Here is a 14,540-nt window from a genome sequence, read left to right on the forward strand (position 1 = left end):
TTGCAGCCGATAACCCTCTCGGCCGAGCGGATGATGCTCTGCAGCCTGCACTTGTCTTTGGCCGTGGCTGCAGGGTGCCAGACGGTGATGGAGGAGCAGATGATGGACTCATAATGCCTTTTGTAAAATTAGAGTCTGTAAACATTTAGCTGACTAATTTGATTGAAGTTTATAGTCCTCAGAAAAGAATCTCCGATTCTAGCTTCTTTTGTTGTTGTCCTTCACGATCTCCACCACCGTAATGATCATGTCGAGGTCAACTCATCCACTGATGGCGGCCTCCTCCCCCTCAGCAGGACCCACTTGTCAGAACGTACAATCACTCATCACTGCTGGGAAAGGGTTATGTGAATTGAACAGTCTTCTGTGGCTAGGCCTGCCGCGACTAGCTGTTGTGCAAGTACACAATCTTAATTATCCCCAATGGAGAGGCTCATTATGCTGATTAGCCCATTGTGCCAACACAAGCCCCCTTATATACAAGACATCTAATTAGGCATCCTAGCAGCTAATGATGGGCGCCACCAGTGGGTATGTGACATGAGCATTGACGATCTGTCAAGTGACCACTGACATGATTTTCGTATTAAAATATCCTGGTACTGACATGCTGTGCAGGCATTTCCCTTGTTTACATTCTGGGAGATGCACATTCTTAAGAAAGTATTTCAACACTTTCAAGAGAGTACAGTGAACATAAAAGTTGTTCAACTTTTTACAGTCAACATTCTTGAACATAAAACACAATAAACGCATTAAACATATTACAAATATGTAAAGAGAAATGCTAAAAAGCTCACATTAATCAGTGATATACAGTATGGACTATTAATTACTGTTTATAAGGGGTTTCTAAGTTGTATTCAGACGATGATATGAAAATCTCGTGTTTTTTTCCAGGTCAGAGACGGTGGTGGAAAGGATGCTTTGTAACTGGATGTCGATCTGCCTTTACCAGTTTTTAAAGGTAACAAGAGTTTGTGGTCACTAAAAATGTATTATCTGTAATCTGTTATCTTAACTATTTAATCGCTGATACAGAAAATGTGTATAACGACATCCCTTCAACATTAAACTGTGGGCCAAGGGCATGGCTTTCTCCATTTCTTTCATTAGTTCTCTATTGATAATGTGCATTTATCTGTCTTCTAAACTGCTAATGGCAACAATTAGCTTCTTAACAACATCTGGAAGTCTAAAGCACTGTGTGTGTCTTTGTGTGTCTTTGTGTGTCTGTGTGTGTATTAGGACTCTGCAGGAGAACCCTTGTACAAACTGTTCCGAGCCATCAAGCACCAGATTGAGAAAGGGCCCGTGGACGTCAGAGTGAAGAAAGCCAAGTACACCCTTAACGACACGAGCCTGTTGGTCGACGATGTAGAATACTCTGTCCTGGTGAGATGGACGGACTCACTCACTCACACCCACACTAAAGGACCCCACACGCACACACACACATTGATGAAACGTGGTGTAGGAAATACTGCAGCCACTGCTTTGATCACTTAATTTGATGGATGCATCTGTTTTCTCTATTTAGGCATTCATCAAAAAAATCATTTTTCAAAACATTTTTTTTAAAGCATTTTTCAAAAAGCCCATAGTGCATTGTCATATTTCATTTTGTTCAATACTATAGGTGAATATACAAGTACACCAGCATTACCCTATACTCTTTCATTTGGAGTATTATTGTGGTATTATTGACCTACTATAAAGATGCATAACATTTAAATAATATAATAGAGCAAATCATGACTGACAGAATGCTATAACATGCTTAAATATCTAATAAATAAATCTAATTAAATATATTTTGTACAGCCCACAAACACAAATATCAAATAAAGCAGTGCAACAAAACAAGATCTTATTGATCTCTGTATTAAATCATATTACACCACTGACATTCATAAGAAATCACATATTAACTTTTAGATACATTAATATTATTTATGTTATTCTTATTAATATCAATGATGAGATGATTCGTAATATCGTAATATTTGAAAAACGTTTAATATTAATAGCAGTTATATCAATATTCATATAATGTATTGATTTGTGTATCTATTTATTTGGATATTTAATTACCTTTTTACAAATGTAGCAATTTATTTACTTTTGACCTGTTTTGAAGCTTTGAGGGGTCTGCCGGTGGGGACCTCATTGTTGGTCCCCACAGTGACACCGGGATAGAAATACAAGAACACACACACACAGTGCAGTTGCCATGGTAACAACCAGAAAACCCCAGGGCGACTGCCCGCTTTTGTGTGACATCCATTTTCAGTGTCAATGTTCTCTGCTCGCAAACGACAGAGGCAACACATTCCAATACAGTGGTGACAGGCATGGCCGAGGTAAAAGTACTACTTGTTGGTACTGGCGACCTCCTTAACTTCTCCTCGATCTTCCGAGCTGCACCTGCACCTGCTCCGTGTCTATTTGGGCAGTTTACAGAAGTCAGAAAAGGCCTGCGTCTCGCTTTGGTCTCGTGTTTCAGTAATGGGAGCTAATGTGAACACAGCTGTTTTCTGTTGAAGTCAGCACAAACAAAAAGACCCATGGGTAATGGCGTTGTCGAGGACAATTACCAAATTAGCCTGAATTACACATCTCCTGCCGTGATGGATCGCCTTCTGTGATTGAATTATAGGAGGAGGGAAAAAAACTCGACGGGCTAGATTTTACAGGCAGACACCGTTTCCTGTTGGCTTGAAGTCACAGCGGGGCTCGTCTCATTCACCTCAAAGACGCAGAGAGGCTGACGAGATTGCTCCTGCGGGAGTCCCATTTTTGAGTGTCGAGTGGTCAGTTAGTTGTATGTGAGAGGCGAGGTGGGTCAGAGTTTGCACCCGCTGAGCCTTGGTCATTAGCTGGCCACGGTGACAGGACTCCTTTCAGGTGTCACCACAGAGAGCGTGTGTGCTTACAGAAGCCTGGTTACCATGACGACAACATCCCGACAGAGGGACTATGATTGTGTAGGAGGGTGGCTGGGTGCTCTGGCCATGTTTTAATATGCATATTTATCATGTGTGTACGTAGCTGCATGTATAAATGCACTTGCTATTTTATTGTTTTGGAGCTAACGTGTGTGTGTGTGTGTGTGTGTGTGTGTGTGTGTGTGTGTTTGCCAGAGCCTGGAAGTGCTGGTGCAGGGCGAGGGTCCGGATGTGACGCCCGTCAAGGCGCTGACCTGTGACACCATCTCGCAGGTGAAAGACAAGATCATAGAGCAGGTCTACAGGAACCTGCCGTACTCCCAGCGGCCCAAGGTCGACAATGTCACACTGGGTGAGTAAACGAGGGCCAGAAGAGGAAGAGCTGGAGAGATAAATGTCTAACAATGATGAAGCCTTACAGGGAGGGAGAAGGACATCAAAAAGGAGATGCTATTTCAGTCCTGACTGAAATGCCCTTTTAATTAAATCGGAATGCATTCGTCTAAATAGATAATTGATTATTTATTTTATTTTAACTTAATTTGATAGAGTGCTTTGCAAATGATCTCGCTTTCTGTCTCCGTTTGTGGAATAAAATAGGCATCGTGAAACAATGTTTGTGCTCGCTACTGTAGTCGGGAACCTCGGGGACTGACTTGAAAGGCAAATGCTCTATAGACATTTTCCAACATCAAAGTCATTTTTATTCCCACGCAGGCTGTAGATCCCATTCCTTTATACATTTTATATAAGCAGAGATCTGTCTTCTTTCATGGTGAATCGGAGAGATAACCCTCTTATATTTGGTGCCACTTGTAAATGAATCAAATGTCACAGATGGAGTTCAGGTCTGCCGTGGCGGCGGAGTCTTTTCCCCTAAATTGAAAGTGTTGGGGTGCAAATAAAAGTTTAGAATTAGATTTTAATTATTCAGAAAATACTTATCTGTCAATTCTTCAGCCGAAATTAACTCCAGTGTGCCACTAAATCTCAAGGGGAGAGATGGAGAGAGAGAGAAGGATGGGTAGCTGAATTTATTTCAGAGCGCATTAGTAGTGAATAACCTCAGGGTAACAATGACCGATGATGACATAAAATGCAAACCACATTGAAATCAAGAACGAAAGGAAACGTTGCAGTGTGGTGACACGTTGCCAGTCACAACCGTCCACCTCCAGGAGCCGAGATAATTGATGGACTTTCTCTCCGCCTTCATCACAGAGTGGCGCCCGGGCTCGACGGGTCAGATTTTGTCCGATCTGGACTTGACTTCCCAGAAGGAGGGCAGGTGGAAACGCATCAACACTCTGGCGCACTACAACGTGAGTACTGACTACATTTTAGTGTCTTGCTGAACCATATTTAAAATAGAAGCGACGTGAAGAGGCAGAGGGGGAAGTAAATAGCTTTCAGTGGGCGTGTGGATGTGAACGGCGTTGCCTATTTTCACCCCATTTCACTCAAAGGCTGAGCTGTACATCTTGTGTCAGTCGCAGTGTTTGGTGTGAAATCTGTCTTCTGCACATGTATTCACCCACAGCTACATGTGAATATTTGATTCATACTCTTTGAAGCTAATTACCCTATTTACATGTGTATACTATTAACCACTAGTCTAATCAATCTGTAAATGTGTAAAAACATGTTCTGTTTCTGACTTGCGTGGCGGAAAAAAACATGCCAGCATTCACAAACGATCTGGAAGTGTACTGTGCACTGGCTTTTTGGCTAAAAATAAATCCCTGGGTGTCCTGTCGACGCGGGGGTGTTCGGAGTGATGATCGCAACTGTGCTGGTTTGAGTCCAGCTGGGGACTTTAATTGCGCGCCAACCCTCTTAAAGGAATCGTTTAACTTTTGGGAAATTAATCCAATTACCTTCTCGCAGAGAGTTAGATTAGGAGAGTTTCAAATGTGTCCATTAAAAATATGACGCCGCAGCCTGTTAGTTAGCTTAGCACAAAGGCTGGAAATGGGGGCTCTTAATTAATGCACTTTAGAGTAGCTGGTCGGCAATAGTATGTTACCTTTGGAAAGAACCAGACTTGCTGTCATCCTGTTTTCTGGCTTTGTGCAACAGATACAATATGTGTCCCTTAATCAAATATAGAAGGAAACACCACAAAGCCTTTTTCCTTCAGGGTTTGCCTTCATCAGTTTAGCAACATACCAGCACTGTATTATTATTACCAGAGTGGCGCCACCAGCTAGTTGAAAGGACCTGGACTTGGTTTGTTCTCATCAGTTCTGTGGCGACGGAAAGCCACTAAATCTTCTGGGCACTGTATTGATCCATGTGAAATAAAAGGTCACTTGCAAATTTCCCCTACGTGTCCCTCTATTCTCTCCTCTCTCAATGGTGCTCCTCTTTTCTTTTTAACTTGCTGATGTCTTGCAGTTGTTCTTAAAGGACAACCTTGCTGCCATAGATTCACTGTGTCAGACGTGTGCTAATCACAATATTTGTGAGTTCAATAATGGGTTGACGCAAAAGAGAATTGCCTGTAAGTACCCCAATAAAGACCCACTGTTGCTGTCCACTCAATTGCATTGATTATGAATGAGTTCTTGGTCACTAAAAGAGACCAATTAAGGTGTGTTTATTGTATAGTGTGAGTTTTCGGTTTTCTTTTTAACAAAAGACTTATGTGCATTCCAGGTGCGAGATAATGCCACATTAGTCTTGTCCAAAGTGTTCACCGTTCAGCAGAACTATGACCAGAACCAGGAGAACCATGAAGAGCGTACGTATATCTATAAATACACATAAGCTCACACTTGTTGAAAAGAGCATAGATCAGGTGTGAGCTTGAGGATACAATGCTTGTCTTTGTTTGTGTCTTTGTCTTTGTCAGCATCCCCGCTCCCATTTAACATGCAAATGCATGTTCTTTTATGTATAACTCACTTTGAGATTATGCTGAAATAATATGGACTTTCATCTTCTGCCTTTTTTTTATGTGCATTTCAGAATAGCGTATTGTTTAGCATTTCCCTTTGGATATTCTCTCTTCATCAAAATTCAGTTGACAAGCTCACACTCCCTTCTCATCATCTGTGAATAAATGAGGACCGAGAAGAAAGTTTTTAAAGTTATTTTTTCTTCTTTTCTTTTCACCGCCTCCAGGAAATGCTCTGCTGGAAGATGACAAGGTGTTTCACTTGGTGAGGCCGGCGGAAGAACTGGATGAGATCAAATCTAAACGAGGAAGCATAAAGGACAAGTCGATGACCAAAGCCATTACAGAGATCTATTTAACCCGACTCCTTTCTGTCAAGGTACAAAGACAGGCTCATTTATCCAATCAAACATGTGTTAAGTAGTTATCTAATTCCATTTGTTGCTTTACAAGAAATGTTTTTTCAGTTGAAAAGTTAAATTGATGTCTTCTGGCAGAAAATGATAATATACAGCCTCAATATCTCCAGTCGCATTACGTGCAAATAGATACGTCTCACAGCTGTGATATGTCTCTGTCTCACATCTTTCAGGGAACACTGCAGCAGTTTGTAGATGACTTCTTCCGCAGTGTGCTGTGCTCTGGGACAGTGGTGCCACCGGCTATCAAATATTTCTTTGACTTCCTGGATGAGCAGGCGCTGAAACACAACAATGTGGACGAGGAGACTATCCATATCTGGAAGACTAACAGGTGAGAGTACTGTAAGCCTGCAGACACAGATACTGTTTAATGTGTAGGTACTGGACGGTAAATAGCGGTGGAGAAAGTCCACCGACAGTTTCTCGTTTCCGAGCACCGGATTTCTTTTGAGAACATCTCTCATTCTACTGCAGCAGGGTCTGACAGTATTCAATTCAATTCCGTTTATTTGTATAGCCCATTTTCACAAATGTGCTTTACAATCTGTACACATAGACATCCCTGTCCCAAAACCTCACATCGGATCAGGAAAAACTCCCAAATAACCCTTCAGGGGGAAAAAAAGGAAGAAACCTTCAGGAGAGCAACAGAGGAGGATCCCTCTCCAGGATGGACAGATGCAATAGATGTCATGTGTACAGAAGGACAGATTTAGAGTTAAAATACATTCAATGGATATGACAGTGTATGAATAGTTCGTAGTAGGCATATTCCACGATGGAGACCTCCACGATCCATCAGGCAGATGGAGGTCGAGAGGAGTGGGCGGAGTCTCAACAGTGGGCGGAGTCTCAGTATAACCTGCTCAGGTCTCGTTTCTCTGGTTCTCCCGCTCCTCACTTCCTTCCATTGGCCCCAGCAACACTGCCTGGGCCTCCAGCAGCATAGATAGATAGATAGATATATACTTTATTCATCCCCAAGGGGAAATTTGTCGTAACAGTAGCAGCACCAATAAACTAAACACACAAGAATAAAAAAAGCATGGGCTTGGTATTGGCTTCCAGAGGGAACCGGCGGAGCAGCGAGGCGACGCTCTGCTCCTGGCCAAAGGGGAAGCTTCCGCTGCCAGGCGTGCAGCTCCCCCTCCTCGCCTCCTGATTTTACCTTAAATTCAACCCACAGGCGCCAATTGGCCATTTCTGGGTTCCTCACAGTCTTTCTTTAGTAGAACTGCGAACAGCTTACAGACGTTTACTTTGTAGTGAACGTTCACAAGCCAAAATGTTGGAAACCACTTTGATATAGCATCATATTTATAAGCTTATCAATGTATAATGCAAAATCCGATAAGTAGGCCTAACTTCAACGTCCAATATTTCCATTTGAAATGTCATGGAGTAGAAGTGTAAAATGGCATCAAATGGAAATACTAAAGTAATGTGCAATTACCTCAAAATTGTACTCTACGGTGCTTCACTAAAATCTCCACAACAAAACATATACACACACACACACACACTGTCTGAGCAACACCACACATCCCGATGCCAGAGTGTTGGAGAGTTATAGTGACTCTCCAAGAAATAGAAGGTACTTGTCCAAGAAAGAGCTGAATACGAATGCACAATTCCAGCTTACTTAGTTTGCAGTTGCAATCTCCCTGCTCCCATGTGACATTTAAGTGCATAAATTAGTGTCACGTCGGCTGAGGCTCAAGCGTACAAGTCGGCGTGTTGCATTTAGATGCCAGTGATTGACGTAAGGCGGGCAATAGAGCAACCACACAAGGACAGGAGATGAGCGATTTAATTACTTACAAGACTCCACACCACGTTCTGCACCCACCCGCTCTGTTTATCAAATCAACTGAGGGCCATGTATTAAATATGAATGTGTGTGAGGCACAACAACAAACAAACATGGTAATTATGTCCCAAGCTAATTTAATTCTGTGATTAAAGCAACATTGCTATTTTTGTCCTTCTATTGTGTTCTCGCTGCAGCTTTCCCCGGAGATATTACCAAACCAGTATGAATTTTACACGGTTTGCGCTTCGTGTCTCAGATGGCCCGGGCAATTGCACGGATCCGGGAGGAGAGTTGTTGTTTTTTGTGCAACTACTGCATCTCGGGCATTCTTTTGAATACACGAGGTGGAAACGGAGCGTATGGAGCGCGTGTTTTCCTGTTCAGAAGGGAAATTAGCAAGCATACTCGAGCATCACTGCAACGTTGGTGCTTCAGTTTGTGAGGCTGCACGCAGACTTGAAAGCTCCAAGTTTGGGTGTTACTTCAGAACTTCTAATCACTTTTCTTTTCGCGAGAGCAGAAAAATCATGATTGGCAATTTAGATGCCTTTTTATATGAGGAACTTCTCAGAGGTTTTTTTTTCCATTTCATTGTCATGCAACAGCAAATGTTTCTTAGAGAGGTCAGCATCATATGAAATAGTAATACAAACTGACAATTGAGGGTATTGTTCTGAATAATATGACACCCGCAAGAAAGGATTTTCTCCATCTCTGTTATTATCTTGTGCTGCACTCAATTGCACCTCAGGCAAGTGCTCTCACACATGAAATGCCTCTCTGACTCAAATTAATTCATAGATGTAATACGCTTGATTCCCCCCCTCCCCCTCCCCATTCCAGAGGGATAGCAATGGTAACAACTGCGTTTGACGGTCTATCTGTTTCCCTTTTTCTCCCACGCAGCCTTCCTCTGCGGTTCTGGGTGAACATCCTCAAGAACCCGCACTTCACCTTCGACGTCCACGTGTCTGAAGTGGTGGACGCCTCGCTCTCCGTCATCGCCCAGACCTTCATGGACGCCTGTACCAAGAGCGAGCACAAACTCAGCCGGGTGAGTGGAAACGGGAAGGAGGAGGAAGGGAAAAGGGGGGCGGGGGCGAGATCAGGATGATGAAGTGGATTACATGAGAAGTCAAACGGAGGGAGAAGCAGGAATGTCAAAGATCACTCGATCTAAAGTGCCACTGTTTTCATTGTTGCGTCTACTTTTTTTCCCTAGGACTCTCCAAGTAACAAACTACTCTATGCAAAGGAGATCTCCACTTACAAGAAGATGGTGGATGAGTAAGTCCCGTCAGCACAATATTCTTTTTCGATCTGTGGTTTTCATGTCGGTTTCAAAGGCTTCTTTTAAGAGATTGGTCAATAACAATTGTAGAATGTAGTGATTAAAACCTCTTGTCGCCTCGCTCTCTCTCTCTCTCTCTGTGTGTGTGTGTTTAGTTACTACAAGGGCATCAGGCAGATGGTTCCTGTCAGTGATCAGGACATGAACACTCATCTGGCGGAGGTGTCACGGGTGAGAAACACTGCTGTCATGTTCTGTTCCACTTAGATTGCCATGCTATTAAAGTTTTAATCCCTAAAGTCCCAGTGAAAATAATGTGTTATTGCTCCTGGTGTATCTTGATACATGTGCTTCAAGAGTTGTGGGCATAGTTCACATTGTTCCTGTATATAATGTAGAAAACCTGTAATACAGCCTTTTTCTTGGATGTCGCCGTAGACGACCAGTTTTTAATACTCCGATTCTATAAATATCGAGTTAATTTCATCCGTGGGCAATAGAATCGGTTCAACGTGACTTAACATACTTTTATTTCAATTAAAAATCTTTTAAGATCGCCCACTTCAAGCTCTCAGTCCCGGTTGATTATGAGACACCCGTGGTTACCGCGGTAACAGTAAGTGAGGTTTAACACGACAGGAACATTCCTTCAGGAGCTATATGATGAGAAATACAGTTGAAGAGCAATTGGCGTATCCGTTTACAGTCACGTTGATTTTATAGAGACGTCTGTCAATATTTATGTTGTGTGGCGAAGGAATGTCGCCATCGACAACCAGTTCTTAAGTTATCTGGCGCAGGAGGTGGAGGTGTCCAATTGGTGCCACCGACTGTTTCTCTCAATGAAACAACTTCTAATATTCAGTAGTAGTAGCAGCACTAGTGAATGAACATGCAGATACATTTGCATTCTGGAAATAAGTTAAAAATATGCACTTAATTTGGTTGGAAACTGCCGTTGGAGAGGAAATTCAGGGCTTTCGGATGCGTGTTTTTTTGTACGAGCAATAACTTAATAAGGTTCTGATTCAGATGTAGTAGAGCGAACAGCGAGGCTGATATCAATAAGAGCGACAATGTTTTGTCCTTATTACTTTAGAATAGGATGTCTCTTTGTTCATTTCCTTGCATATTGCCTCTAGGAGTTTGGTTTTTTTTTAGACCTGGAAACAAGTAAAGCACATTGCTAATTTAACTCTCTCCAGTTTCACGATTAAGTTAAGCATTTTCTCTTTAACCCTAATTGCCTTTTATTTTCTCCAGTCTCACACAGACAAACTGAACACACAAGTGGCTCTCCATCAGCTTTACCAGTACGCCAGCAAATACTATGATGGGGTAAGAGGACCTTCTCTTTCCTATCGCACCCAAAGGAGACTATTCCACTGAATGCACTACTGCCCACTATATTATTGCTTTTCCTTTTTTTTCCCCCTCTCTCTTCACTCTTGATATGCCAGAAGAGTGATTCTATGAAATTTTAATTGAAAGCATTTCTGTGGGACGTGAATTGGAAAATTGCTCTGGGAATTGATTTTTAAGCGTCCATTGTGCATTGCCACTTGAGGTCACGAAAAGGGGATAAACAAAACCTAATGAACAAGTTGGATAAACAAATGGGGCTGTCAGTCTCCCCTAAGTGTTGCTTGCAAATAATAACAGTTTATATGATGTGCCTGTTGATGTCAAATAACGCCGTTCTCTCCTCCCACTCCCCGCCCTTTTTCTTCCTCTTTGTCCTCATCTCATTCTCTCTCCGTCTCCCCCGTCCCCGTTCCCTCGCTTCTCCGACATTCCTCTTTTGCCCTCCTCTGCCCAATTCGTCGCTTATCATTTCCGACGTCTCCCTCTCCCTCCTCCATTTCTCTCCTTCCCTCCCTCTTTCAGATCATCGCATCCCTAGAGGAGGACCCAGCTGCCCAGAGTAAACAGCTGACCCTGCGGCTCCAGCAGATAGCAGCCGCCCTGGAAAACAAAGTGACTGATCTCTAACCCACGAGTGGAAGGAGGGAGGGAGGAAGGGAGTTAGGGAGGGAGGGAGGTGAGGAGAATTATAGGATACCGCCAGTGACTACAGGGGCTTATTTCCTTTCTGGAGAATAAAACATGGAAATAAAGAAAGGGGAGGGGAGGCTCATGTGGTCGTGTATATTCTCGTTGTTGGTCCTGCGGCACATTTTCTGTGCTGTGGAGTAGCAGGGACGAGTGAAATGCAGATGGAGAGCAAAAGAGGAGAGAACATGATGTGTTACACTGTCATAGGTACGCCTTAAAGCTCACTTGCCAAACCTTAAAGGTCTGCGCGCTCATTCATGCTTCACTGAATATTGCTCCCACAATGCAGTGCTGTAGACCTATCTTTGAGAATTAAGCCCCTCTGTGGACCACTGGCACAGGCGATAATCAGATGTTCAGTTTCCTTCTGTCTAGAAAAGGTTTTCAAGAATTGTATGATATATTTTTTTTATTGTGCATTCTTTATGCGGAAAGCTTTATAAGGAAAACAAATTATCTTTTTAAATGGATCACCGTATGGTGCGGAGAGTGTTTTTATTAGCCTGTGTGTGTGTGTGTGTGTGTGTGTAGACGTCTGCGTGAAGTACATGTGAACAACAGTGCGTTGATACATTTTAATTGTGTGTGAATGTGTGTGCACACACAGGATGCCTACTGTCAGCCGTGAAGGCGAAGGGACGACGCCTGCTTTCCGTCATTTAAAGCCCCCGTACCCAATGACATGCGGGAGCCTGCGCTCTCACCGAGCTGTTCGACTGAGACCAAAGCGTCCTCGGCAGGACGCCGGTTAATCGAGCAATGTACAGGCTCCTGTGATTGATAGGACAACAGTAGTTTCAGAAATGTTTGAGTGAAATTATTTTGACTCAATTTGCTTCGAGCTGGATTGCCATTTGTGCTTGTGGAAATCGATAATAGCACAGTCTGTCTCCCTTTATTGTACAGTGCCATGATACATTCCACTTCAACGAAAGCACACGAGGACATTTCAAAAGGGGTTTTAAGACATTTCAGTTCATATTTTTTTTCCTGTGCTGTAAAAGTGATTTTCTTTTTCTTTTTCTTTTTTTCCTCCAAAGTGTCAGCTAGAAGCAACTTTTTTTCTGCCATGGAACAATATTAGCCCTGCAATAATGTCAGAATACCATGAGCCACAATCGACACTCACATTAGCTTACTATGTGTATTCACATCCGGTAGCAATTCAGCAATATGTTAGAGAAATTTCCAAATAGATTCATTTATTGTTCGCGTTCATGATTTTCAGTGCCATCTTTTTGAATTGCTCTTGTAATGTTCCAAATAGTCATCTAGCATCGGGCCACGAAAGCTATGAAATAGACTTTTGCTGATTACCTGCCAGAGATGCAATTGGTACTTGGTATGTTTTGAACAGATGACAGTGATTCTGGCCTTGGTGTGATGTTCAGGAGATCAGATCCAATCATGTACATAATTGTTAGAGTAATTGAGTTGTTGATATGTCAGTGTCAGTTGCCGAGGTGTTGACAGGGTAGGAATGAGGGTTTGATATTTCTTGGGCCATTGAACGCCACCATGCTTCATCACATAACTGTGGGGTTTTTTGCCGTTGACGGATGATTTAATCGTTCTCCCCGTATCTGATCGTGGATGTGTGTGTAGTTGACGGAGCGGAACGAGCTCCAGAGACCCCAGAATGTTAACTATTCCTTGCCTTGGCGAGAGCGAGGTTTGCACAGACCTCGAGCCGGCCCGTCTGCCTGCCATCTCAGCGTGGCACCCTGGCATCCAGACCAACAGCACTTGGCACTGCCCACTCAGCGCAGTGCAGAGTGGCACTCTGTATAATGGAATCAGCAGGGGAGGCTTTCGATCTTAATTGCATACCGACCGCAGACTCCATCCTCGTCTCCGTTGTTGTTTCCTGCTGACTCCGCCCTCACTGACAGAGTTGATGCAAGAAGCTTCTTTCAGAGCCTTTCTTTAACCAAAAATGTGCCTTATTGAGTGGGATGATACATATATATTGTTTCTAAATTATTCTATTGGTAACCTAGGTGATTATGATGACGATAGTGCTATAGACACAGCAATGTATTTGGACTTGTGATATTATGTGTGCTGTCTAAATTTGCTAGATGCCCGACTGCAGCCACGTACGTGCCAATAGGCTGAAGACATTTCAGTATGATTTCTTTTATGGTTGCAGTTTCGATGTTTGCTTTTCCTTTGGGTGTCTGTGGCGTGTGCTTAGTAGGACTTTGGTGGCTAGAGGGCAAAAGGCCAACATGAATACATGTAGAACAGTGTGGCCAATGTGATTTGGGTTTCCCTTGAAAATGTCTGGCATTCCTAAATTAGTCTGAAATCAAAAGGGTGTCCTTATGTAGATTGAATATAGCGCAAAATTGTTCCAGCGGTGTTCATTTCTTTGCCCTGTGTTTCTAAGCTGTTCCACGGTGTGTACGATAAATGACTATCTGTACTCGTCAAATTACCTTTCTTACTGCTGTGCAGTTATTATTTTTATTTCTCGTTTCCTAGAGCATATAAATCTTTGTAAAACATGTTGAAATACTGTATCTTAACTGTATAATCCTATGCATTGAGTCCTGGGACAAAAAAAAACAAAAGAGGAAAAAAAAACTGTTTGTGCAGTTGTCGAGACTATTTACCATTTTGAAACTTGTGAATGTGCTGTAACGATAAAAAGAAACTGGGACACTCCAATTTTCAATGCAGGACCATGAACGGGAGCCAACTTTTCATCCGAGGCAGCTCAGAAGATTCTCCATCTTGCACCTGATCTGCTTGTACGGGATGAACTTAAATTTGACAAAGGTTGTTTGTGGACGGAGCGGTTACCCACAGATTTCATCATACACTCCTCCGTGAATAAACTCAGAGACATATACGCCCTTCATATCTGCTGTGTTTATTTCACTTTCAGAATATTGATTCGCTCACCTCTCATGCATATTGCATGAGTTACAATCACCTTGTGATGGAGTAACATTTGCCCCAGGTTTCTTGGAGGATGGAACTGAATCATTGCATAAAGTCTTTGGTATTTATGTGGCATTACATAACCCTCACTGAGGAGCTTACACAGGCAGGAGTGATAGCTGGATGTAGGAAAATTATCACTATCAAACCAACCAATCACTTT

General features: G+C 42.7%; 1 protein-coding gene across 3 annotated transcripts in view; it reads left to right on the plus strand.

Moving 5' to 3' along the window:
• Nucleotides 1-14,294, plus strand: part of plxnb2b (plexin b2b) — a 112,902-nt gene extending 98,608 nt beyond the window's left edge. For 2 of the 3 annotated variants that reach the window (XM_056415851.1, XM_056415849.1), the window contains 13 exons: nucleotides 901-967; nucleotides 1,249-1,395; nucleotides 3,144-3,300; nucleotides 4,170-4,270; nucleotides 5,607-5,691; nucleotides 6,075-6,226; nucleotides 6,440-6,600; nucleotides 8,989-9,136; nucleotides 9,305-9,369; nucleotides 9,529-9,604; nucleotides 10,637-10,711; nucleotides 11,261-11,350; nucleotides 12,036-14,294. In XM_056415851.1, coding sequence (XP_056271826.1) covers nucleotides 901-967; nucleotides 1,249-1,395; nucleotides 3,144-3,300; nucleotides 4,170-4,270; nucleotides 5,607-5,691; nucleotides 6,075-6,226; nucleotides 6,440-6,600; nucleotides 8,989-9,136; nucleotides 9,305-9,369; nucleotides 9,529-9,604; nucleotides 10,637-10,711; nucleotides 11,261-11,350; nucleotides 12,036-12,056 — 1,345 coding nt within the window. In that variant the 3' untranslated portion in view covers nucleotides 12,057-14,294. Of the gene's footprint in view, nucleotides 1-900; nucleotides 968-1,248; nucleotides 1,396-3,143; nucleotides 3,301-4,169; nucleotides 4,271-5,606; nucleotides 5,692-6,074; nucleotides 6,227-6,439; nucleotides 6,601-8,988; nucleotides 9,137-9,304; nucleotides 9,370-9,528; nucleotides 9,605-10,636; nucleotides 10,712-11,260; nucleotides 11,415-12,035 lie in introns of all 3 variants that reach the window. The other variant, XM_056415850.1, reaches the window with a different exon arrangement.
• The last annotated feature ends 246 nt before the right edge of the window (nucleotides 14,295-14,540 follow it).

The sequence above is a fragment of the Pseudoliparis swirei genome, chromosome 6, assembly GCF_029220125.1.
Source record: "Pseudoliparis swirei isolate HS2019 ecotype Mariana Trench chromosome 6, NWPU_hadal_v1, whole genome shotgun sequence".
In the NCBI taxonomy this organism is placed as follows: Eukaryota; Metazoa; Chordata; class Actinopteri; order Perciformes; family Liparidae; genus Pseudoliparis; species Pseudoliparis swirei.